Raw genomic sequence first — 27,007 nt, 5'->3', positions numbered from 1 at the left:
AATTGGATTTATTTCATTTTTCGGATAATGTGATAAAATGATCTGGAAAAACGGATGGACAGCGTGGATACATAATACATACATCAAGATGGGCCCCACGGTAAGGGCCGCACCGTCTTAAGTGAGGCTGGGGTGTCTCACCTAATCCCCTCTCATGGAAAGGGGAATATCATCACACTAATGATCGTAAAGGTGAATGTTTTCCCGGACCCTAGGTGATTTTCTTTGTAATGTTTTCATTTTTTCTCCAGTTTATTCTCGTATTTCAATGGGATTTCTAATCCCTTTTTATAGACATCCGAATCGATTATCTCAATGCTCGGATCATCCATTCTTCTAAAATGGAATATGCTTCTCATTTAGGAAAAGCTAATCCCTTCTTAATGTTAATTTTTAACGGTTCAAAATGATTTTATAAAATAAATAATGTTAATATCAATATTAATACAAAACGGAAACCAATTAAAAGCTTGATTAACAAAGTCATTTGGAAATTACTCAGAATCTCTACCACGAACAGCTAGGATCAAAAGGGAATCATGACCATAGATCCAACACCAGTGGCCACTCCATGGAGGGGGTCCACTAGATGAATTACAAGTTAACGGTGACGTTGCAAGGCCTTAGTGGCCTGAAAGGATCAGAGTTGCAAGACAGCTACCCCATGTATGTCATGCTGATCATCATGCCACATGTTTACCATCACAGACGTTGATTTGGTGCCACATCATCAACCCCACATGGGTCTGGTCCCACATGCAATTTGAGCCATCGGATGACATGTTTACAATAAAAAATAAAAAATCAATAATGGGTTCATAGTCACGCTTACGGGCCATACCACTAAAAAGCTTAGAAGAAATGAGAAATGAATAGCCACCGCACAAAGACATGACCACATTCCTAATCATCTAAAGTAGCTTTCCTTCGTATCTATTTCTTTCGTGTGCCTTAGTGGGTACCTACTGGATTACCCACTTAATTATATGCATGAAATCCACCCATCCATCCGTTCCATCTCCCCTTGTTTAAACTTGATCATTTAAATAAGGATTATTCAACACTTAGGTGGGCCAAACTATAAAACTAGAGTAAAAACCATAATTCATATGATATGGAATATTTTGATTTTTGGGTAATTTTCCATCCTCATGAGACACATCAAATGAATGGTTTGGATAGCTTTGGTGGATTGGGTCCTTACTTATGCCTTTGTGGTAGACTAAGAGTTTCAACACCAAGTCACACACCTAAAAAAAAAACCCAAGGCACTCACATCACAATAGGTGCTTGAACCCATGACTCATGTTGAAACTCCTGTGAGTCTACCACTAAGCCATAGGGTCAAAAGCTATTTAAGATATGATGACATTTCTATTCTACCTTGTTATTTCCCCGTGCGTGGTACTAAGGTCTGAAGAATTATTCAAAAACCAATCCATATATGTGTAAGTATAGGAGTGAGTATTTTGTTAATCATATAGAAATAGGTGGGGCATGGCTTCAGTGGATCCCGGGATCCACCGAGGTGTGTGAGACCCTTGACTAGGACGCCCACCTTCTTGTATGTGACTACATCCTCATTGTCCATCTGTATTGAAATCTCATTTTAGGGCATGATCCAAAAACTGAAGCAGATCCAAATCTCAGATGGACCATAGTACAGGAAACAATAGTTATTGACCATTAAAAACTTCTTGTGGGCCACAAAAGATTTGGATCAAGATAATATTTGTGTGGTCTCTTCATATAAGTCTTTGTGACCTTATCAACAGGTTGGATGGCAAATAAACATTCCGGTGGATTTCATGAAGTTTTTAATGGTGGGGATTCAATCACAATTGCTTCCTCTAGTGTTGTCCACCTAAGATTTGGGCATGCTTCATTTTTGGGATCATGCCCTAAAATGATTTTGAAAATGGTTGGATGGTGTAGATTTAAGGCACATACACCATTGTGATCCCCACAGTCAGGTGTCCCACCCACCTCGGTGGATCCAAGTCTCAACTAATCCGCTCCCATATAGGCGGTGGTAGTAAGAAGTGCCTCACCCCAGTACTTATGGGGAATGGCTATTTTAATAATTATAACTCTTGAGTTACTTTCAAAGGCTATTGATTTTCATGCTAAGCTACCCCATTGTGTTGAGGATTGTATATATGATTAGTTAAAGATACCACATTTTTCAATCCAAACTTAATCCACTACTCATTTAGCTTAACTCAAACCCACTACATAAGCAGCTCAGGCCAACCCAACCCATTTCCACCCCTACCTACAAAAGATAAATCAAACAATTAAGACCAGGGACAATAATAATAATAATATATTTGTATGCTAGTACGATGCATGAATGATATGGTTGAATTGGCCTGTAAATGGTCCAATATAGGCGATACAATCTGTGTTGGTGGTGAACAATAAAATATACCAAAAACTGATTTTTGTTTCTTGCATGGCATACATGGATAGGATTTGATCTTCAAAAGCAAATGTAGTTCTTGGTTCAAAAACCCCAATGTTTGGATAATCCTAACCTTTTAATTAGTAGCATGCAAATAAACATTAAAGGACAAAAGTTATTCATTACCATTTTATTTTATTATTTTATTATTATTATTATTATTATTTTGGGGGGCTTGGCTGGTTGTTTTTTGTTGTTTCTTTCTGTATTCTTTGTCACCTGTGGGTGCCTTCTTAATAAAGTCCATAACTTCTAAAAAATATATTGTAAGGACAAAAATTAGAAACCATTTGATGAGAGAAAGCTCATTAATCAAATGCATGGTTTTAAAACTCAGTTACTCAAGACTTAAAACTGGCACAAGTCAACTCATCTTGATGAGATCTCAAACTCAGTCACTGTGAAATCTCGCCGGCACTGTGTTTTGTGACTCGTCTCTAACTCAGTGATAGTGAAATCATTGTGATTCGAATTTTGAATATCTAATCAAAACATAAGGCATGGGTTCTATGGAGCCTACCGTGATGTATTCATCCTTTTTCCTTTTCCAAGTCTTTTGAGTATGAAGCCAAAAATGAGGTAGATCCAAGGCCCGAGTGGACTACACAGTAGGAATTAAAATCCCCCATGATTAAAAACTTCTTGGGGGCCATAAAAGTTTTGAATTAAGCTGGCATTTGTGCTTTCCCTTCATTTAGGTTCATGTGTCTTTATGAATATGTTGGATGGTAAGTAAACATCACAATGGGCCTTAAGAAGGTTTTACCGGTGGGCATCATTATCATGGGTACAGCTTGGGTGGATCCCTGACTATGGGATCCACATTGATCTATTTGTCTTATATCCATGCCATCCATCTGTTTCGACGACGGATCATTTTAGGGCATGATCCCAAAATGAAGTAGATCCAAATCTCAGGTGGATAACACCATAGGAAACAATTGTGATTAAAAGCCCATCATTAAACAATTCCCGGGGGCTATAAAAGTTTTGGATGTGTGGTCCCTTCATCTAGGTTTGTATGACCTTATCAATTGGGGTGGCAAATAAACATTACAAGGGCAATTTTTTATGGTGAGTGTTCAATCACCACTGTTTCCTGTGGTGTGGTCCACCTGAGATTTGGATCTACTTCATTTTTTAGCTTATGTCCTAAAATGATTTGGCGAAATAGATGGATGGCATGGATAAAACTCATAAATCATGGTGGACCCCACAAAGCCCTTCTTAGACTGAGTCCATCTAGACGGGGTAGGACGCGATTTGCTTTCATTTTTATTATTACTTAAATGTTTAAGATATCACAATCAAAGCAATTTATGATAGGGGCCAATCCATGATGGAACCTACAAGATGCCTAGATCAGTTGATTATACACACACTCCACGTTCTATGGTATCCAATCTAGAGGCACAAGGTAGTGTAAATTTATAAAGGGAACATTAATTGTACTAATCTTATTTGATTTGGTAGCCAACTCTCATTTAGGGAATTGAAATATGCACTTTCAATTCGAAAACGGGTGGATGCAAATGACTCAAGACATTAATTCCATTAGTTATATTACTGGTACTACTAAGACTATCATATTCAGTGCAGCTGGAGAAAGAAATCTTTTTCAAATGATAGGAGAGAAATTAGAAAGAAAAATGTAGACTTGTTTTGGTTGAGAAAAGACCATCTATTAGTTTATAACATAACTTCACGTTAAAAGGTACACTGATCAAGAGATATGGGTATCCCTTCCCACTTTTAATTGGACCAGGATCCTTGGGAACCATTGTTGCAAGGATGGCATGCAACAAAAGATCTATGGTGGGACCCAACATGATGCATGTCTGATATCCATTCCGTCCATCGGTTGCCCCACATCATTTTAAGATGAGAATGAGCATTCAATGAAAGCTTTATAGTGCCGACCATGATGCATGTATGACATCCATTCTATCCATCTATTGTACCATTTCATTATATGTTGGAATTTAAAAATAAGGTAGATACAAAACACTAGTGGGACACGCAATGGGGAGCATAGGAGTGGGGATGCCTACACCAAAATCTTCTTAGGCCCATGGTGATGTTTATATACCACCCAACCTGTTCATAAGATAATTACAATTAGGATGAAGGAGAAAAAAAAAAGGTGAATCCAAAACTTTTGTGGGCCCAAGAAGGCTTCAATGGCATGTATTTCCCCATCTTTGTTGTTCCTTTGTTTGGGCTCTTTTAGTTTGGCTCATCATACTTTTTGGGCTCTAAGTCCTAATATGATTTATAGCAAATGATGAATAAAGTGAATGTCATACAGTCATCATGATGCAAACACATGCTATTTCTTGAATGTGCCCCCTACAAAAATTGTTGTTGGGAATTCCAATCCAAGGAGAGGGATTCATTGTAGCATCCCCTCCTTTATATTTATCAGATATTCAAGCTATTTAGGATATCATCTAACCAAATTGACACCTGATCAGAATCATAAGGAATCCATCATGGACCCAATGAATGGATGGTTCATTTTGTTGATTGGGCCTATGAGTAGATAAACAATCTTCGCGTCCCATTTCATAGGCAATTGAGTTCATGGTTCAAATTGCTGATTGGTAAGTTTTATTCAACAGATGATGAAGCGTGGGATGGACCTAATAGACGGTCCAGATTAATCGATTAGACTGCCCACATGTTCCTATACAACTATGAGCACTATGAGTGCTCTCTCCAATCATTTCAAACAAATCAACACATACCAATTAATTGTGAGAGGCCTTGGAAATGGTTTTAAATTATAGGTTTGCTCCAATACATCCTCACATATTACAATAAGACATATTACGACTCTAGTGTTGGATTCCATCCTTTTTTATTGACAAAAACCCCTAATTTAATAAGGCTCTACTTGAATGTGAGATGTCCCCAAAAAAAAAAAAATAATAAAAAAATCTCTCAAATTAAAAATTTTAACAAATTGAGTACACAGACTACGCATGACCATTCCCATTCGTGTTCAAAGCAAAAGAGCCAAAGCATCAGATGGCCGAGATAATTCAATTGAGAACTTATCATGTAAACGATTTGGATTATTGGAATGATGCAGATTCAAAGGCAAAAGCCGAATGTGTCTGAATACATTTGCACAAACCTCTTTAGAGCATTTAGCTGAGGTTTTAAGCAACACCCATTTTCTCTACAACAAAGCTCGATTCAGGCACTCTCCTTGAGTCACCAGCCAACGCCCAGTGCAATGCCACAGGCCTATGTGTTGCACCATAGGGCGTGCATGTTGTGTGGTTTAAATTGAGAACCCTTGAACCCCATCTTGTACTGTGGCCCACTGCAATGACGTGTGGCACCATCACAAAGTGCCATGTGTAACTTTGACATGTAGACGTCACGCCGAAAGAGAGTGTCACTGTATGTATTTCTCACATAAGTAGAGGAAAAAAAAAAGAAGAAAAGAATGGCCTACTTGTGGATGGCACATCAAACCCTAATTTTAATTACTTCCAAGATTTTAAAAGTCAAAATAGGCTTTTGGTTTTGTTGTCATCTTGGATTACTGATTTTTATTTTTTCTTTTTAAATTAATCTTTGATAAGATCTGTTTTAGAGATGGTGGTGATAAAAAGGAAGAGATCCGTTAGAATATAAGCCAACCCTTTTGATGATACCATTTTTCAATATATGCAAAGGCCTCTTCATGAATGAGAAAAAAAAAAAAAAATGCTAGATTAGTGATATCATGGGACCACGTAAGGTTGCATGGTTTTTGTTCATGAGAAAGGATCACAGCTAGTCCACTGCAGTGGGGCCCACGACCTGTGTTTTGACATCCAATCCATCCAACAGGTCCACTCCAAGACGATCACCTGGCCTGAAAAAAAGATCAGGCCAATCCAACCATCAAGTGAGCCGCATGTGAATTTTAGGATTTTGGGCGGTTTCCATCGTCATTTGCAGTATGGACCACATGATGATTGGATTAGCCTGGTTTTTGCGCTGGATGATCTTCATGGTCGGGTGAACCTATTGAATGAGTTGGATGTCCTACAAACATGAGGTGGGCCCCACAATAATTCATGTACATTGTAATTTACCATGCGATTAACTAAATGTGATTATTTGTGTTTGTACATGACCCAATTTAGAATGGAAGAAAAGGATGATATGCAGTGTAAAGGAGATTACATTATCATAATAAGTGATAAGTTGGATGGTGTCAGCAACAAAAGGGAAGGGTGAGACCACTTAATGGATGTCATTTTTCATTCGTTTGTAATTAGTATTAAATTGAGGTACCAAAACTATAATGGTTTTCCACTTAGACCACTATGGAAAGGTCTAAAATTAGGTTTTCCCACTGTAAGTCTTGGCTTTTAAGGTGCTTTCCGTTTGTACATTTCCCTGATCAACGGTTTTGATCAGTCGCCTCTCAAACATACATGTGGCTTGTGCGGTTGGTGGATCCTATCCTTCCATTTGGTTGGTCCTGCCTGGGATGGACCATAGTATAAATTGCATAAGCTAATTGGAGAATCTTAGCCATATAAGTAATAGTCTTTTCATTTTTAAATATGGACTACTGACTTTTTTCCTCTGGAATTGATTGGTGGGCCATGAAGGTGCTTTTTGTATCAATGGCTATCATTAAGTGTCAGATGATTTGGCCATGTGCAACAGAGACTGACAACTCTCTCAGTTAGAGTGAGTTTATAGGATAGACAGAAAAGGAAGAAGCAGTAAGAAAAGACATGATGACCTATAATTTAATTAAGGATATGGTCGTAAAAAAGTGGAATGATGGAACAGCATTTATGTATAGATGACATTAGTTGAGATAAGACTTAGATGATGATGAGGAGGAGTCATTTCTTGGTGGGGCTTGATGAAAGGATGGTAATTGAATGTTGGTGAAGTTTATACATGCATATTCAATTTATTATTCCTCAAAAGTGGATTTAAAATGGTGGAGCTTGCACAATGGCTAAATTTTAAAATCTTATTGCCAGCTGTCTTCTTCTCATATAGCCCTTGTAATTTCAGTCATAGGCTAGTGGTTGAGGTCTTCGTAAACAAATGGTGGAATACGGAATCGTCCAACCATTGTCTAATAAACCCCACTACCTTCCGGTCCAATTTCTTTCAATCATCATCTGACATATCTTTTGACTTTGCTGATATGTCTTGAATTAGAGAATACAAGTCCTTGCAATAGAGTAAGTCCTCCATCTTAACCTTTCATATGGTCCAATTAGAACCATTGAGACTGATTATCCTTAATGAGTCACCTTCCATAATTTAAAACCGATCCCACTCCATTCAATGAACTTAGCTCTGATACCACTTTGTTGGGGGCCTTGCACAAAACCTTAGGATCTAGCCTTCGAAACAAACCAAAATTATGGGATAATAAAGCAATGAAATAAATCAAAACACAAACCACACAACGCAAGAGATTTTTACGTGGAAAACCCTCAAAAAGGTAAAAATCATGGGACCTCGTCCAAATCAACAATCCACTATGAAGTAGAACGTTACAACCTTCTTCACTCACGCAGAAGTGAATAAACAATAAGAGAATAAAAGGAAAATGGAGAGATCTCACCGATCACGAGGACGTAGAAGCGCTGAGATCTTGATTGCACAGTAGATTACCTTTACAAGTATAACTTCCCTTCCACAAGCTTCATCTCTCTCTTTCACACATTTGATAGCCTTAAACCCTTTAGCAAACCCTTACAAAGCTTTAAGAAACTCTCTTGCATTATCTAAAAAAGCCATAGGCACCCCTATTCATAGTTTAGACAACTTCCTTCCACACTATGGCGAAAACCGCCTCAAATTTTCACAGTTCGCATAAGATCCGGACTCAAATCTGTGTAAGCTTGATTGGTTGAGCAGAGTTTTCAACCGGTCGAGCGGCCCACTCGACTAGTGGAGCACCACGAAAAAAATAAACCCAAAGTCGCTAAACTTTGAGTCGAGCCAGGGCTCGACTGGTCGAGTGAGGCTCACGACCGGTTGAGCCTGGGAGGAAATCTCATTAAAATCGACCATAAAATGGGTTGGTTTTTTAGATGAGTTGGGGTATGGGCCAATCTAAGGCAAAGGTTTTCTTCATGTCGTGTTTTAAGCTATTGATGTTCTCTGTCTAAGCCAATGGTAAAGTCAACAGTTAATATTTAGCTTTGCTTTTGAAAGGGGGGTGTCTACAATGACTAAACATAAGTTAAAAAGTAACTTATTTGGTGGTATCCAAACAGGCCCGTAGGGTGGCTTCGATACCACCCAATACGTAACTTACGCTAATAAATTACTTTTTCAACTTAAGTTTGTTTGATTATTAAACTTAAATAAGTAACTTATAGCGCTAAGTAGCTAATTTTTTGATATATTTAAAAAAAAAAAAAAAAAAAAAAAAAAAAAGTTCTTTTCAACTTAGAAAAAAATAACTTATAGTGGGTCAAGGGAAGCAAAGTAACTTTTACCGGTTCATTGTGAGTTGATGAATGAACGTCCCATGTTGAGAAATGCGTCCCATGATGTTTTTGAGAAATCCATCCCGTCAACCATTTTATTCATATCATTTTATGGATGGGCACAGGTAGATCCCATACTCAAGCGAGCCATACAAGTTGCAACAACCGGTAATACTCAAGTGGGCCATACAAGTTGCAACAATGGTATTTAATACCCATTGTTGAAACCACAGGCATTGTCGTTGTCGTGTGGCCCACCATGATGTTTCTGAGCAATCCACTATGTCCACCACCTTTTCCAACTCATTTTATACGGTATGTCCAAATATAATGAAGATCCAAAAGGTGGCCACATAGCTTGAAAAATTATTATTAAACCCCACTTAGGATGGAAGAGCACATAAAATTTAAAGAGTCCTGCCATAATGTTTGAGAAATCCACCTGGTCCACCATTTTCATTAGCTCATTTTAGATTGTGGACCGAAATATGAGTAAGATCTAACACTTAAGTGGACCACACTACTTAAAACAGTGGTATTGAACCTCCACATTTGAAATAGTCATGAGGCCCACATTTATTTTCTTGAAATATTCACCTGTTTCTTCGTGTGATTATTGGGTAAGAATGACCTTATGACCGGGTTGGATGGCACATAATCATCATAATGGTCCTCGGAAAGATGTCAATGGTGGTTGTTCAATCTCCATTTTTATCATCAATGTGGCCCATTTAAACTTAATTTGGATCTGCCTCATTTGTTGGCCCACCTCCTAACATAATTCAGAAAAATGGATGGACAGGGGTGGATTTCTAAGAAACATCATGGTGGGCCCTAAGCACGTGGAGTTGGGTTCACCCAACAATCCACTTCCCCCAGACATCCTGTTCAGTCAAGCAGTGACAGTGGACCTACTTTGATGTGTGTTGTATGTATAGCCATGTCATCCATCCATTTTTCCAGCTTATTTTAGGGCATGAGCCCAAAAATGAAGCAGTTTGAAATCTTAGGTGGGCCACACCATAGGAAACATGATGATTGAATGTCTGCCATTAAAAACTGCCCAGGGCCACAAAAGTTTTGGATCAAGCTGATAGTTGTGTTTTCCCTTCATCCCAAACTTATGTGACCTTATGAACAAGTTGGATGGCAAAGAAACGTTACGGTGGGTCCTATAAAGTTTTTAACGGTGGATGTTCAATAATCATTGTTTCATGTGGTGTGGTCCACCTAAGATTTGGATCTGGCCAATTAACTAAAATGATCTAGCCAAATAGATGGATATATAACACATACATTAAGGTTGACACGGCATTACTGGATTGGGTGTTTGAATAATCCAATATACTTACACGCTAATTAAGTAGAAACCAAGATAAGCTACTTGAGGCATATGTAATTTATTTAAAGAAACTTATCATCCAAACACGCCCTTAAGAGTCATAATCATTTTCAAGACCAACTTCTTTTGCCTATTTTTTGAGGATGACTGTAACCCAATTTTAATGAACTTTTTTCCTTAACCATGTTTTACTAAATTCCATCAAAGCTTGATTTATTTGTATTGGTTGTAATTATAACCATTTATGGGTGCAATACAAGTGTGTCATATCAACTTGAGAAATTAATGGATCCAATCTAATGTTACCACATTAAGATAATAAATAGGTTTGGATTTGAATTTGGACCAGTCTTTTTGGGTTAAGATTCAACAAAATGCCAAATAATCACATGGACCAGATCTAAAACCTTGCAAAGTTAAGTCAACCCACCCAAGCCTAGGACTTTTTAAAGTTGGTTAGGTTTGGTTAACCAAAAATAGAATCCGCCTAGAACCACCAAAGGATGTATTACAGCCCAAATACCAAAGTTGGTTGGGTTTAATTTCCTGAGTACTTTCCAAGTAGGAGTCAGAACTAAAAACAGAATAGCATAAAGAAGACTTTTGATGGATGCTTTATGGAAAACCTATATAGGGAAATACAAATTAGTCAAATAAACATGCACCTGCTCCAAACTTGGAAGTAGATCAGACCTAAGGGTGGGTCTGGTTCATCTTTGTCTAGTCCTTACCTAAAGCCTGACCCAATCTAGCCAATCTCTACTTAGACCTGACCCATACTAAAACCCAATATTAATAGGTTGGCCATGGGCTAATCCTATATTTAACCATTAAGTGGATTGGGCGAAAACTCCACTCACCCAACATAAAATCACCAAAAATTTCAAGGCCAATTTGAATATGCAATTAAATTAGTTACCCGGAGACAAAATCATGGTTTGCGAGGGTTTTCCAACCTATTTAGAAACCCATTCAAAATCAACCACCCAACAAAATAGGCACTAAAAAGCCCACTCACCAATACAAGTGAGACAAACATCATCACTTACACAAGAAAATCCAGCAGCGCATCCAAACAACTCATGGGCCATTTGGAAGCTTGTATTTGGAATGCATTAGATTATAAACCACAAATCAAGGTGGTTCCTAATTCTCAAACATTCTTGGCAGCATGTAATTGGAATGCATGGAATTTAGAAATAGAAATGCATTGAAATTTTGTAATATAATAATAGAAATTTGATAGAATTATTGTAATAAGTTCATTAAAATATATATTCTAATCTAAAATGACAAAATTATAAGCCTCGAGTGGGCCATAAGCATAGAATCACGAATGAGCGACCTGACAATGTTTATTAACTGTAGATTTACATGGCCAATATTTGGACTGTTTGGATCATTTTGTTGATATAATCTTAGTGATGCGGGCAATAATTTAATTGTTTTATGTATTATCAGTATGTCATATGTATAATAGATGGTACCCTAGCAATACTTTTGTTAAACGTACAACTTTCTTACCTTTAAAAATAAATAAATAAATAAAATCCTCTAAATAAAATCATAACAAATAATGATTTCAAAACACATCCAAACTTTGTATTTCATTTACTTCCTATTTTACTGCCAAACAACTTTTGAATTCCGAATGCACTCAAATCCATGTATACCGTTGGATCACCGATTAAATGTCTATGATACTAATTGGTGGAGATAATGGACACTTTAATGAGAGGTGGGGCCAACCATGTATTATATGCCATCTTGGGTCTCACCACTAAACCAACCATTTTTTGTGCCTTCCACTGAAATGTCACCTCCTGCGTCCCTGCTTTGTTACAAAATGCTCTATTGTCTCATTTCTCATCGCTGGCCGTATCTTTAAAGTCACAAGAAAATCCTGATTATCTTCGATGTATGTTTGATTATCTTGTCTCATGCTTAAATGGATCACATGGCACATATTTAAAATGATACGAGCCGTTCATTAATCATAAGCCTCCACAATCGAACCATTGATGAAAGTTTAAGTACTATGGCACAATCCTAGCCGTATGAAATTTTGTTAAAAATAAAAAAAATATTCACTGCAGTAGCCTGATCACTACCAGTAGGACCGTGCGGAGGGTATCAACCACCCATAGATCAAACTTTCATTAGATCCAATCCGTTCATCAGGTATCCTGACTCTCGTTAGGTTGCACCATTGGAAACAATTGATGTGGAGCGCCCACCATTGGTTGTGTAGGGCCCACCGTGTGATCTATAGTTCATCCAATCCATTTATCAAATATCTCTGATCAAGATGAAAGAATTTATCAGAACCAAGCTATTCTAAAACTCAGGTGGACCAAGACACATTAACTTAGAGGTTTGGGTATTAATTCCCTATGGGGTGGTCCAGATGAGTGTTGGATCAGCCTGATTTTTGCAATGAAGGGCAAACAAGGTGTTTTACACCTGATGGACAGCATGGATCTCATGCACGTAAAGTCTTTCCCTCACAGAAGCTGAGACACGTTCTAGGGTGCCTACTAGGTCAAGGATTAGGTGAGACCCCAGAACCACCGAGGTGGGTGGGACCCCTGACTGTGGGGCTCACAGTGATGTATATGAATCAAATCTACACCGTCCAACCATTTTGAAAGCTCATTTTAGGGCATGATCCAAAAAATGAAGCATTTCCAAATCCCAGATGGACTATAGTACATGAAGCAGTGGTGATTAACCATTAAAAAAGTCTTGTGGGCCTCAAAAGATTTGGATTAAGATGATATTTGTGTGGTATCTTCATCTAGGAGTTTGTGACCTTATCAACAGGTTGGATGGCAGATAAACATTTTGGTGGAATCCACAAAGTTTTTAATGGTGATAATTCAATCACGACCGTTTCCTTTGGTGTGATCCACCTACGATTTGAATCAGCTTCATTTTTTGCCATATGCCCTAAAATGATCTTCCAAAATGGATGCACGGTGTGGATTTAAGGCAAATGCATCACTGTGAGCCCCACAGTCAAGGGTTCCACATGAGGATTAGCTTCTACAAACATCAACCCCATCCACTCATCAAATGGACCATAATATAAAAAACAATTATAGCCGTTGATAAATAACAAAAGGAACATGTGGTCCACCTGATGAGTGGATGTGGTTGAATTTTGCATAATCCTCACTATAGGCCCAACCTATTGAATAGGTTGGAAGTTACCCACTGGGTGGACTGTAACCTGTGGTCGAATTGGTTGGACGTGTGACTTGAGTCATTACCTATTCATGGGTGTATATGCTTGTATATATAATATCGACATAAGTCCACGTACAAAATATGTAAAATGAGAGGGCAATTTCCACTTACAAGCAAGTAGTTCTTTTTTAATCACAGTGTTAGAAATTGTAGTAACCTTTTTTTAAAACGGGCGCATATATATGATGTGTGTCTGACATCTATTACATCTAGGGGTGCACATTTAACCTCATGATGCCCAAAATTGAGGCCCATCAAAGCTCATATAGACCAGAAAACAGGTGGCATTTCATAAAGATCCCTACGATCAAAAGCTATAATGGTTTATGTTCTTGCATTCCATTTATATGATAGTGTTGCAACAAACATGGTGGAAATGGTAGTCATCACGAAGGCTGGAAATAAATAAAGTAGTGCCTTTTTTCAGTTTTCATAGGTTTTCTCCTCTTTTGTGATACAACCTTTTTCCTTATAATGACTGGATTGGTCTTTCACATAGCTATTATGGACATGGATTTCATTTGCACGCAAGTAGCGTGCCAGCCAATGAAAACGTGTCATTTGTGGGTGTCAGATGTAGGACCCACGATGAAAAATAAAGTATATCTTACATGTGCACTTTTCATGTACAGGGCAAACGGAGCTACAGGGAAAAGTTAGGATTGGGACACACACCATGCCATTAAAAACCTTCCAAGAGGTGTGTGGTGCATGCCGCGTTCTGTATATGCCATCCAATCCATTCAGAAGATGTGCCCCACTAGGATGAATGGACACCCAAAAATCAGACTTACAAATCTCAGGTAGGCTAGATTTTAAGCATGACTTTAATTATATGCTGGTTTGGATACTACCAAATAAGTAGTTTTTTTAACTTAAGTAAGTTAATAAGTTACTTTTCTTAAATAAGTTAATTTGATTATTAAACTTAAATAAGTAACTTTTTAGAAAAGGTAACTTATTTTTATAAACTTTTTTCTTCTTTTTTTTTGCTTTTCAACTTTAAAAAATGACTTTTTTATTCATTTTTATTGGTGACACAGCAGCATGGATAATTATTTAAAGGAATGTGCTCTCGGTGGCCATGAACCCCTTCTAAGTTCATAAGATTAGAAAATCATATAATGAATGGGCAGATGATCTAGTGGGCCCCACATGATGATGGCTCATATTAAGGTTCCCCCACATGATGGAGGATCCACATCAAATGTCCGCCCCTAATGATGAATGGTCCACATTGAAGGTGGGGCCCATATGATGGGCAACCCACATCAAGGGTAGGCTCTACATGACAGGCAATTAATAATTGTGGGCCTCACATGGTGGATGATCTACATCAACGTGGGCCCCACATGATGGACAATCCGCATCAAAGGTTGGTCTAACGATGAGTGGCCCATATCCAAGGCATGTCTCACATGATGGACGACCCACATTGGAGGTGGGCCCATATGATGGATGGTCCACATCAAAGGTGCGTTCCACATGATGGGGCAATGGATATATATTAAAGATGGGCCCCATGTGATGGACAATAACATTGATGGTGGGCCCCACATGATGGATGACTAACATAAAAGGCACCTAATGAGCTGTGCACATTAAAGGTCAACCTCTAATGATGAATGGCCCATAACCAAGGTAGGCCTTGCATGCTGGACAACCCACATCAAAGGTGGGCCTAGACAATGAATGATTCACATCACAGGTTGGCCGCACATGATGGATAGTGGATGTGAGGGGGACCAAACGGACTTTCGATATATTCACTTATAATATTAGAAACCAAATATACTTTTCTACTTTTTAGATGATAAGTATGTTGTTTACCAAACATACTTATCTACCGATTAAGTAGAAATCAAGATAAGCTAATTATGGCATAAGTAACTTATCCAAAGTAACTTATGATCCAATTACCCCCTACTACATGATATGGCCCAACTAAGTTTCCCATCTTGATCATGGGCACCAAGGAAAACATGAGGGGGTGGACATGGTGTAGAGGTTAGATGTCATGAAAACATCACGACAGGCCCCACACGTGTTGTAGCTTAAGGACGTGGATTGTGCAATGAGTAACTCAACAAGTTATGGTGTGTTAATTAAACTTTGTGGAGCCCACCATGATGTATTTGTCTTATCCACGCTGTCCATCCATTGTTCCCCCTCATCTTAGGGCATGAGCTCAAAATTGAAGCATATCTAAAGCTCAAGTGGACCACACCATAGGAAACATTAGTAATTGAATGCCTATTGTTGAAAACCTTTTAAGGTCACAGAACTTTTGGATCAAACTAATATTTGTGTTTTCCCTTCATCCATGTTTGTGTGATCTTACGAATAGGTTGTGAGCCCCATGAAGGTTTCAATGGTAGACATCATTATCCCTATTGTTTCCTATAGCGTGGTGCACTTGAGCTTTGTATATGCTTCAATTTTTGAATCGTGCTCTAAAAAGAGTGAAAAAAAAAAAAAAGATGGATGGATGGTGTGTATAAGACACATACATCACGGAGGGCCCCACAGAGTGTACTTGGCACGCTTTAGAGATTTATTGAATCCGGCCTCAAAATCAAGATGGTGGGATAATCCTAGCCACTGATTACATGCTTTTTGAGATTATTCATTAGACCGGCCCATGAGATTTTTTTGGCATGTTGGCCAATTTCATAGAAGAGCCAGATTTATTGGATCTGGCCTCAAAATCAAGATGGTGGGATAATCCTAGCCGCTGATTACATGCTTTTTGAGATTATTCATTAGACCGGCCCATGAGATTTTTTTAGCATGTTGGCCAATTTCATAGAAGAGCCAAAGAGATGAAAGGTCCAAATTTTGTGCACGCATACCATGCATAAAAGATTAAGTGCTTGATAACTAAGACATTACCCTTTCTATAACATTTGATACTTGCACACACAATCTCTCTCATTGTCTTTTTCCCCAACTAAACTCTCTTATCAATCTTTATCCTTGTTTTCTTTCCTAAAACCTCTCCACATCTCCTCCCTTTCACTTCATTTCTTTGACCAGAATAGAGATAAAGGCTCATATAAGTAATTTGGTTGTCTATGCTTATTTTAGTAGCCCAAATATATTAGGCTACAGTCATAGCGTTGAAAGGATTCTTCTATGGAATACTGACCGTGCATGATAATCAAGACCCATCGAAGAAATAGAAATTTGGTCTAACAACGACATTAGATTGAAAAAAAAAAAAAAAATCATGGTTTTTTATGTTGATTTTCATTTAAAAGGAGAGTGAGTCAGGTGAGAGTATACATATAAGATTTCCAGTGTCTTTTTGGTAGAGAGAAGAGGAGAAGAAAAGAAAGCTAGCTTAGCTAAAGGTATGTTAGTGTTTTTTTTTCTCTTTTTTCTATTTTGTGTCGACGAATAATACTAGATGAAGTAAAAAAATCCTTAGTTTTAAAAGAAGGATTTATCTCTTTTCTTTTGTTAAAAAACCCTAATTTCTCAATGGTAGATGTTTATGTTGGAAGTGGAGATCACGACCAAGATCTTCATGACAATGCTCATTTTTGTTTTTAACCCAAACGATTGAACGCTTTTCAGACTTTATGCTTAGTTCATAAGCATTCCTCGAAAACCTCCTTACTTTTAAAGATTCGATACTCTCTTTTAAGTATAAATATATAATTAAAGTGAAATGATATGTGCAACATATATTTTTAGGGAGATAGGCTCATGTCCAACCAGTGGACCGTTAATTGACTCTCCAAGTAAATCACCTTTTGATAAAAATATTAGCCCAATTCCCTCATCAAGTGGGTCGCTCTTATATTACTACAAACCGGTCAATCTGAGAGGAAGATGATAAGGTATATTCCCCATGAATCTGAATATGGTGGAGTTATCTCTCTACCAGGATAATGAGCAAATCGGGTCCATCTATCTACTGGGACCTAGCATGGATGGCTAATGTTTCAAAAATCAAACCTAATAAACAGTACAACACCTTTTCTTGCTTTCCTAGGATTAGATAGAAAGGGTTTTGTATCATTGTCTGGACATTAACCATCCATATTTTTTTACCAGTATATGGATGGACCAGATAGTTCGTCTTGCCAATGTGTATATTCCAGAGAGATGGCTCTAGTTCCTTGAGCTCTACCGGGTGGATTTGGATCGGAATAGTTTGAAACACCTACTTCACACCGGGCAGATAACACACATGTTATGTGGGATCCACCACAGATATTTTTTTTAAAAAAATGCAAGATCCACTCCGTTCATTAGGTTTCATCCTCATGACTCTAGGTTGTATCTAAAATTCAATCAGGTACGTAACTCATGTGGGCCACAACATGGGGAACAATGAATATGGACTCGTGTAAAACAAGTGTTGTAGACTTACTCCTATCACAATATCAATGTGGTTTTGTGTATCTTGAATGAGAGGTAACTCCTTAGAAAGTTCATCGAGCACAATCACCTTAAACTCCTACAACCTGTTTTAAATCTCTTGAGATGTTCGCTGGCTCCACATCTTTTTTCCTTTCCAACTAATGCATTTATCTCTCTCCTCTTCTAAGATTGTTTGAAAAAATCATGATCAGTCATGAGAGACCGTCCCTCCACTTTAAAAGTCTTGGGTTGGTTCTTCGTTTATGTAGGGGCGAGGATAATATTTTTACCATTTTTAACAAAATTAAATATATTATTCCGACCTTTATGCATAGCATCAAGATCATATTGTTATGGCCGATCAAGTAACATGTGACAAGCTTCCATATCAACTACGTTACATATTACTTCGTTCTCAAATTTTTTTACAAATGAAAAAAATGAATATAATATCATTCAATTACCTTTATTTCACTGACCTCTTTGATCCATTCAATTGTAGATGGAGAAGGGTGTTTTTCTATTTTTATTTACAACTTCTCAATCGTATATTTTAACACCATATTCTCACTGCTCCCACCATTTATCATCACATCACAAACTCTTTGGTTCACGGTACACTTTGTTCGAATGATGTTGTGCCATTATACATCTATCTCCTCCTTTAATGTGTACAACAACTTTTTCATAACCAAAGTGGTGGCATGCGATTCACCATTATCAAATGGTAGTCTGCGATTCATCACCTATGTCACACCACGAACATTATGATCATGAGCTCCGTCATCGGTCTCATATTGCTCATTATTATGAATACGTGTCTGTCTTAAAACTTTCGTCATGTGGTCAATCACGACCTGTAGTCCTTACATGGCTCGCTGATTCTCCAGTTGCGCTGCCTCAAACACCGCCACTCTCAAAGGATAATTCTCTAGAGCAACATACATGAGATTGTTGTCCACACCTTCGTTAAATGACATCAAACCGAAAAAATTATATATATGCAATTAAATTATGTAATATATTTATATGAGTTTGAAATTAATTACTAAATCAACTTTAATATTCCTAATTAGTATATATATGTGATGTTTAATTTAATAATTATAAAACTCTAATTTAAATATATACTTTAGCAAAAAATAATGAAATTTCAAGCCTTGTATAGGCTGCAAGCATAGGATAACAATTGAGTGACTAATCAATATTTTTTAACCGTTGATTTATAGGATTAAATTTTGATGTGATTATTTTGAGATATGATGAGTGGGCAACGGCTATAATAGACTAAGTTCTGTGGGCCCCACCATGATGTATATGTTGTATCCACACTGTCCATCAATTTGGAGAGATCATTTTAATGAAGAGCCAAAGAATGCAGCAGATCCAAAGCTCAAGTGGACCCCACCATAGAAAACAGTGTGGATTGAACGCTTGCCATTTAAAACTTCTTGGGGCCCACATAAGTTTTCGATGAAGCTGATATTTGTGTTTCCCCTTCTCCATGTCTGTTTGAACTTATGAACAGGTTGGATTTCAAATAAACATCATGATGGCCCTAGAAAGGTTTCAACGGTAAATGTCACTGCCCCTCTGTTTTATGTGCCAGGTCTCCTTGAGATTTGGATCTAATTCATTTTTTAGCTCGTGCCCTAAAATGATCTATCCAAATGGATGAACGGTGTGGATACAACACATACATCGTGGGACCCACAGAACATGGTGACTTTACTTCAGTATCGAGATAGCTACTGAAGCCGTCAGCTAATCCGCGTCCAATGTGGACATCCCGTAGATTGGTGATTGAGTGTATAATCATGACTCTGATCACTTGACTTTTTTTCTGCTAAATCTAGACCGTTTACTGCTATCATTCTTAAAATCATTTGACGTCTATAATGAGATCTATTGTTACAATCCGCCTAACCCGAGCGATTATGTGGATCCACCGAGGTGGGTGGGATCCCTGGCTGTACGGACCACTGTGATGTACGTGATTACATCCACGCCGTCCATCAGTATTGAAAGCTCATTTTAAGGCATGATCCCAAAAAAATGAAGCAGTTCCAAATCTCAGGTGGACCATAATATAGGAGACTGTGGTAATAGATCGTTGAAAACTTCTCATGAGCCACAAAAGTTTTGGATCAATTTGATATTTGTGTGGTCTCTTCATCCAGATCTCTGTGACCTTATCAACAGATTGGATGGAAAATAAACATTCAGCTGGTCCACATAAGATTTGGATATGCTTCATTTCATTCATGGGATCATGCCCTAAAATGAGCTTTCAAAAACGGTTGGACGGTGTGTATTTAAGACACATACATCACTGTGGGTCCGGAGTCTCACCGAATATGCTCCCCTATCTAGCGGTTCCGATCAGGCAGTTGGACGGTGTGGATCTGTTTCAATTCTGGGATCAAGCCCTAAAATGAGCTTTCAAAAACGGTTGGACGGTGTGTATTTAAGACACATACATCACTGTGGGTCCGGAGTCTCACCGAATATGCTCCCCTATCTAGCGGTTCCGATCAGGCAGTTGGACGGTGTGGATCTGTTTCATTTCTGGGATCAAGCCCTAAAATGAGCTTTCAAACGGTTCGACGGTGTGGATTTAAGGCACATACATCACTGTGAGCCCCACAGTCAGGGTTCCCACCCACCTCAGTGGATCCGGGGTCTCACCCAATCCGCTCCCCTGTCTAGCGGTTCCGATCAGGCAGTTTGGATTTGAGCTACATGCCACGTGGATGTGGGAGAGCCCCACGTATCTCCGAGCTGCAACGCACTCACGTATAGGCTGCATCAAAGCCCTGGGCGATGATACGGTAGAGCTGGGAGAACCCTAATATGGTAGACCCATCTCTCCATACGACACGTGGCAGGGTGATGTATGGATCTGTTCCACCCGTATACTTGCATCTGTAGAAATGCATTCCGTTTTTAAAATAACCATGAGTCAATCCCATCCGTTACTTTTTCTACTGTTTATCCAACCGCATACCATCACTTTAACGTCCACGATCAGATGCATAAATTGGTCTATTATGATTGATTTTTGAGAAATGAATCACTCATGTTAAGGCCCTATATATGGACAGATCTGATTTGTACATCACCATGAAACGTGTCCTGTGGAGAGATGGAGCTAACATACTACTACAGTTCTTCCATTTCTACCTTATCATCTCCCCACCTTGATGTACGTAAGATACTCCAACATGTGGCTAGGGTCATCTAAACATTGTGGTTTCAACATGTGTCCATCCACAGCAGCGGCCAGCATATGATCGGCTTGAATCCGTTACACGTGCCACGTATAGCCATATTTATCAATAGATAGCGTCTAGCAGTGTAGGACTGGCTCATTTCCTATATCTAGGGAATAGCACCCATCAGATGATCCCAACCATCCAATCAGTGTCCTGCTGAGAATCACTTAAAACCCAGAAATAACTAGTGTTTCATTTCTCAACACATATCGGATCCGATCGGTCCAATTTCTGGGAAGTGGACCATTCAATGTGGGACCATCAAGATGAATTGCTAAAGAGAGGACAGGTGTAATATCACAGTGAGGTGGACCATAAGTCGGTTTGATGTGTTATAAAATACATGTCCCACGATGGTAAATGTCTCCATCGTTTCGTTATCAGAGTCATGGGCCATGGCAAACGTCCACCTTCAAAGTGGAAATAAAGTACGAAATGCACGGAAAATACTGTACTGACGTTGGCTGATGAAAGAGAATCTTGTTTTTTAGGTCATAAAGAAAGTATCTCTCACGTGCCACTATGACACATGTGTGCAGTATCTGAGCATGCCTATTTTTCAGCTAGAAGAGAACTGGCAAGTGTGACCCACTTGATGGAAAGCTCAGATCCTCAGCAAACTTCAACACTTTGTCATCTATGATCATGGCCATCCACTGGTCAGTAAGCTTATATAAACTAGTGACTGTGACCCACTTGATGGAAAGCTCGGATCCACACACGTGTGCCATTTTGGCGTGTGTGATTCTATCTAGACCGAAAGAGGTCCACACAGGCTAAGAAAACTTCAATTACATTGTCATCGATGATCATGGCCATCCATGGTCAATAAAATTATGCAAGTCATATATATATATATATATATATATATATATTATTCCAAAGTCCAAAGTAATTTGTTCTTATACATTGGTGGAGACAAACACACAAAAAAGCAAGCACGATAGGATGAAAAGCAATGTAAATTTAGGTCAGGATATTCCACATTTTCATGAAATGATCATGACCATCCATTGGTCTGTAAGATTTTATATATATATATATATATATATATATATATATATATATATAATATTCCAAAGTCCAAAGTAATTTGTTCTTATACATTGGTGGAGACAAACACACAAAAAAGCAAGCACGATAGGATGAAAAGCAATGTAAATTTAGGTCAGGATATTCCACATTCCCTACCTTTGGATGAAAGTTTATTTTAAGCAATCTACTCTTCCATTCCTTCCTTATATAAGCTTCCATATGCCACACATACAGAGCAAGGTCAGTCAGTCCTTGTATGGTACATGAGATTGGACCTTCAAGGATCCATTTCACCATTCCAATAGCCTTGATCTAGTGGGTCCACACCCACACCCTAGATCAACATTATCTACACTTTGTTTCAGGTTCCCCAGAGCGATCCACAGCCATCCATCCCGAATTCATCTACGATGGCCGGTATATTGGAGTGGAGATTGACCGTATCGGATGGATCGTCCCAGGAACTCACGCCGGAATTGAGGTGGACGTATCGAGCGTGGACGAGCGTGGTGAGATTGATTGTAGGGTTGAGATTAAGAATTTTGAAATTCATGGAGAAGATATGGAAATTGGCAGTTGATGATCCTAGAAGGGTGGCCCACTGTCTAAAGGTTGCGACGGCTCTGACTGTGGTGTCGCTCTTTTACTATGTGAGGCCTCTGTATGATGGTGTTGGAGGAACGGCTATGTGGGCAGTCATGACTGTTGTGGTGGTCTTTGAGTACACTGTAGGTAAGAGCTTTATATCATGCTACTTTTACTATACTTCCATATTCGATTTATAAACTAACGGTATCATCCGATGGTCCATATACCATCGTGTGGCCATCCAATTGATGGGCCACCTATTCAATGGACCAATCTGATGATCTTATCTGGCCATTCGATCAGTTATTTTTGTTCTGTGGCCCACCCAAAAGCGTATCACCATTGGATGTACGGCAATAAGATGGTAGATAAGGTTTATATACCATGTTTTGCTGTACGTTGATGTACGTACCAGATACTGGGAAATTATATTTAACGGCTGCAGGTTCCTCTGCAAGTCCTTGTAGAATTAAGTTTTTTCTACAAGTGCTGCGTGTAGGGCCCACCAAGGTGTGCGGATGACATCTAACCTGTCCAGCACGTTCTCCCCACCATAAAGGTTAGAAGTTGAAAATCAGGTCAATCAATTATGACGTGGACCATCACTTGAATTTTAAGGTTCTTGGATGGTTGTCCTTTGTTTTCTAAGGTAGGGTCCACCATGTTGGGCACATGCTTCAAACCTGTGTATTATATGAGCCCTAATGGGATGAAAAATCAAAGTCATTAGCACTATAGAAAACAATAGGCAACTATTTTAAAAAACTCTCTAAATCGATATGGTGGACCACATGGTTGGATCTCACGTGCCCCGCGCCATGGGATTGGGTGGATAGGGGGCGTTGTGGGGCCCACGTTGATGTATATGTTTTATATCCATGCCGTCCATCCATTTTTTTCTGACTCATTTTAAATAGCTCGTATGAAGCTCAATTGGATCACACCACGGGAAACAGCAGGGCTAATGACACCCACCGTTGAATCCTTCCTAGGGCCCCCTGAAATGTTTATTTTTCATCCAATCTGTTGATAAGGTCACAAAGACCTGGATGAAGGGACAAATACAAATATCCGGTTGATCCAAAACTTTTGTCAGCCCCAAGATGATTTTAATAGTGGACGTTCAATCAACACTCTTTCCCTGTGATGTGATCCAATTAATCCTCAGATCTTATTCATTTTTGGCTCCATTAACTAAAATGAGATGGAAAAACGGATGAACGGAGTGGATATAAAACATATACATCAAGGTGGGCCCCACAGCCCCAACACCTCCTAACCTACCTAGCTGGGTGGTGTTCGGGTTACCACCCAATCCGTTTTCATGTCGGGTCCTTCCGGTTCAAAATGGACTTCTAAAAAATTTATATTCTGAAATGCTTATGGATTCCCGCCCAACTGTCGATTTGGGTTTTGTGATGAAGGTCTGTATTGACCGTTATCTTGAAGAAAATGACGAAAATACCCTTAAACACTCTATTGCAGGTGCAACACTATCCAAAGGCTTAAATAGAGGAATAGCAACACTACTGGCCGGAGCTCTTGCCATTGGAGTTCATGAGCTTGCACATCGGTCAGGCGACAAAGCCGAGCCCATCATCCTCGGTGCCTCTCTCTTCCTTTTTGGTAAAATCCCATTTCCAATACAAACACTCAACTCCGATGTTTGGATGCACAATTGTAATAGATCGAATGTTTTTTAGGCTAATCAAATTGCAATTTGATTGGATGGTGTATACAAACACGCCCTACTACTCCCTAGTTCTCATTCTTAGCCTTGTTTCACCACAGCTTCCGCCGCGACCTTCTCTCGATTTATTCCGACGGTGAAGACCCGGTTCGATTATGGTGTATCAATCTTCATCCTCACCTTCAGCTTGGTTACAGTCTCGGGCTATCGGGTCAATCAGTTGGTCGAGTTGGCGCATCAGCGGCTGTCAACCATAGCCATCGGCGGCGCCCTGTGCATGGTAATCAGCATGCTTGTGTGTCCCGTTTGGGCTGGCAACGATCTCCACCTCCTCATCGCCCGAAACATGGAAAAACTAGCCATGTCCTTAGATGGTATGGAATTTTTCAGCTTACGTCCAGTATTGCATGCATGCATTCACGTATATGGGTGGGCGAAGTTTGGTGGGCCATTGTAATTGGGCCCACTTGTTTAACAATAACGCCCAAGCACAACAGATTTCATGCATATATGTAATAATATGTTTCATCTCTTAGGATTATGTATTTAATTATTTATTTATTTGAAATTTAGGATGTGTAGAACAATACTTCAATGACAACGGAAATGCATCCGATGACGAAGAAGCCTGCCAAGAGCTGAACGGTTACAAATGCGTGCTTAATTCGAAGGCGGCAGAAGAATCGCTTGTGAGTAATTGAAACTAATCAAAATAAGATTAGAAATGCAATAGGGAGACTCCATCTGTTGTAATTTCTTTTTTACATGACAATTGAAATTGCTTTTGGTTCGACGAAACAGGCCAATTTCGCAAGATGGGAGCCAGCCCACGGCCATTTCGGATTCTGGCATCCATGGAAGCAGTATCTCAAGATCGGAACCGCGTTGCGCTTCTGTGCTTATTGTGTAGAGGCACTCAATTGTTCTATCAATCCAGATATTAAGGTAAGATCAATAGTTCATTTTGGGCCAAAGCCGATCTAAAGGCCTATCTGGCTTAAATCAGATATGGGCCGAATTTGGGCTTCAAACCAGGCCTATTAAGCTAGGATGGGACTGATTTAGGGTTATAGATGAAATAGGCAAGGTCGATGTTCAGTCACCTAAGCCCATGTACTCACTTTTCTGGCTGTAGGTAGATTCATTTACAGGCCTAAAAGTGGGGCCCATCTATAATATATCATCCCTAGGTGGGCCCACCTGAACCCAGTCTAGTTTCATCTTAATATTATGGTACACTCCATAACATCAGAACTATGACTGAATTACAGGCACCTGAGTTCATAAAGAAGCATCTATGTGGTCCATGCATGAGACTGAGCCTTCACTCTTCCAACGTACTGAAAGAACTTTCAATCACAACCAGAACCATGAGGAAATCTTCCACCATAGACTTTTCCATTGGAGAGATGAACGGTGCCGTAGAAGATCTCCAGAATGCCTTGAGATCTCTTCCTCACCAGCTTCCACCACCACCCACATCATCAACAGAAGAACATGAGGTGGACAAAAACCGGCACAACTCGGTACCACCCATCGTATCGATCATGGAAGTCATGCCGCTCATCACGGCCGCATCATTGCTGATCGAGATTGCAGCAAGGATTGAAAGCGTGGTCGACGCAGTCGAAAAGCTGGCGGGCCTAGCAAGCTTCAAGCAGGCTGTTGACGACAAGCCTGATAAGCCCAAGCGGATTGAGGCCCACAACAAGCCTACATTGGAAGAACAAGGACAAGAAGGCATGAAAGCCCTTGAAGTGGCCTGAGTTCCACTTACAAAGTCCATAAATGTAACGACCTTGTAGTAAAAAAAAAAAAAAAAAACAATTGAATAGTGTATGCTTCCCTTTGACTTTGACTTCTTAATATAATGTATATCGAAAAGTAATTGCCGTAAGAGACATTATTACCCTCGTCGTCGTCTATGGATGATTGTCCATCAGCTCAGAGCTTCTTAATAAGATAGGGCAAGTTGGTCAAGCTCTGTGGTCACTGAGGACTTCGGCAAGACTTGCAGCTTTTCTGCACTTGTGGGAGCAAAAATATATATTACCTTTCAAAAGCGAAGTTTCAGTTTGGTTGCATCTTTTTAAAATTAAGAAATTTTTACTAAAATTGTATCAAATTGTGTTGTTTCCACGTGTTTATTCTCCTTTTATATATATATATATATATATATATATATATATATATATATAAAGCTTTGTGCTCACTGAATTACCGATAGCGAAAGCTTAGCACTCGAATTAGCTCGCGTATACTTGATTCGTTCGTTAGAAAGGGTTTTATATATATATATATATATATATATATATATATATATAAAAGCTTTTTGACACTTTTTTTGTAAATTGAAGGGATGAAAATGCCCTTGCGTTGAGCCCATTGCGATGTTACGATTCCGAGACACATGATATGATCGGCCCATGGTGATTGTGCTCACTGAATTACCGATAGCGAAAGCTTAGCACTCGAATTAGCTCTCGTATACTTGATTCATTTGTTAGAAACGGTTGG

The 27,007-nt window shown here is 39.0% G+C and overlaps 1 protein-coding gene across 1 annotated transcript; it reads left to right on the top strand.

Annotated features, from left to right (window-relative positions):
• The first annotated feature begins 22,622 nt into the window (after positions 1 to 22,622).
• LOC131249562 (aluminum-activated malate transporter 10-like) lies at positions 22,623 to 26,256 on the top strand. Its single transcript, XM_058250367.1, has 6 exons — positions 22,623 to 22,944; positions 24,286 to 24,426; positions 24,592 to 24,864; positions 25,064 to 25,179; positions 25,292 to 25,435; positions 25,762 to 26,256. The coding sequence occupies exons 1-6, from the start codon at positions 22,623 to 22,625 to the stop codon at positions 26,254 to 26,256; spliced, it is 1,491 nt and encodes a 496-aa protein (XP_058106350.1).
• Positions 26,257 to 27,007: the final 751 nt, after the last annotated feature.

The sequence above is a fragment of the Magnolia sinica genome, chromosome 6 (assembly GCF_029962835.1).
Source record: "Magnolia sinica isolate HGM2019 chromosome 6, MsV1, whole genome shotgun sequence".
NCBI classification, from domain to species: domain Eukaryota; kingdom Viridiplantae; phylum Streptophyta; class Magnoliopsida; order Magnoliales; family Magnoliaceae; genus Magnolia; species Magnolia sinica.
This window is presented reverse-complemented; position numbering and strand designations above follow the sequence as displayed.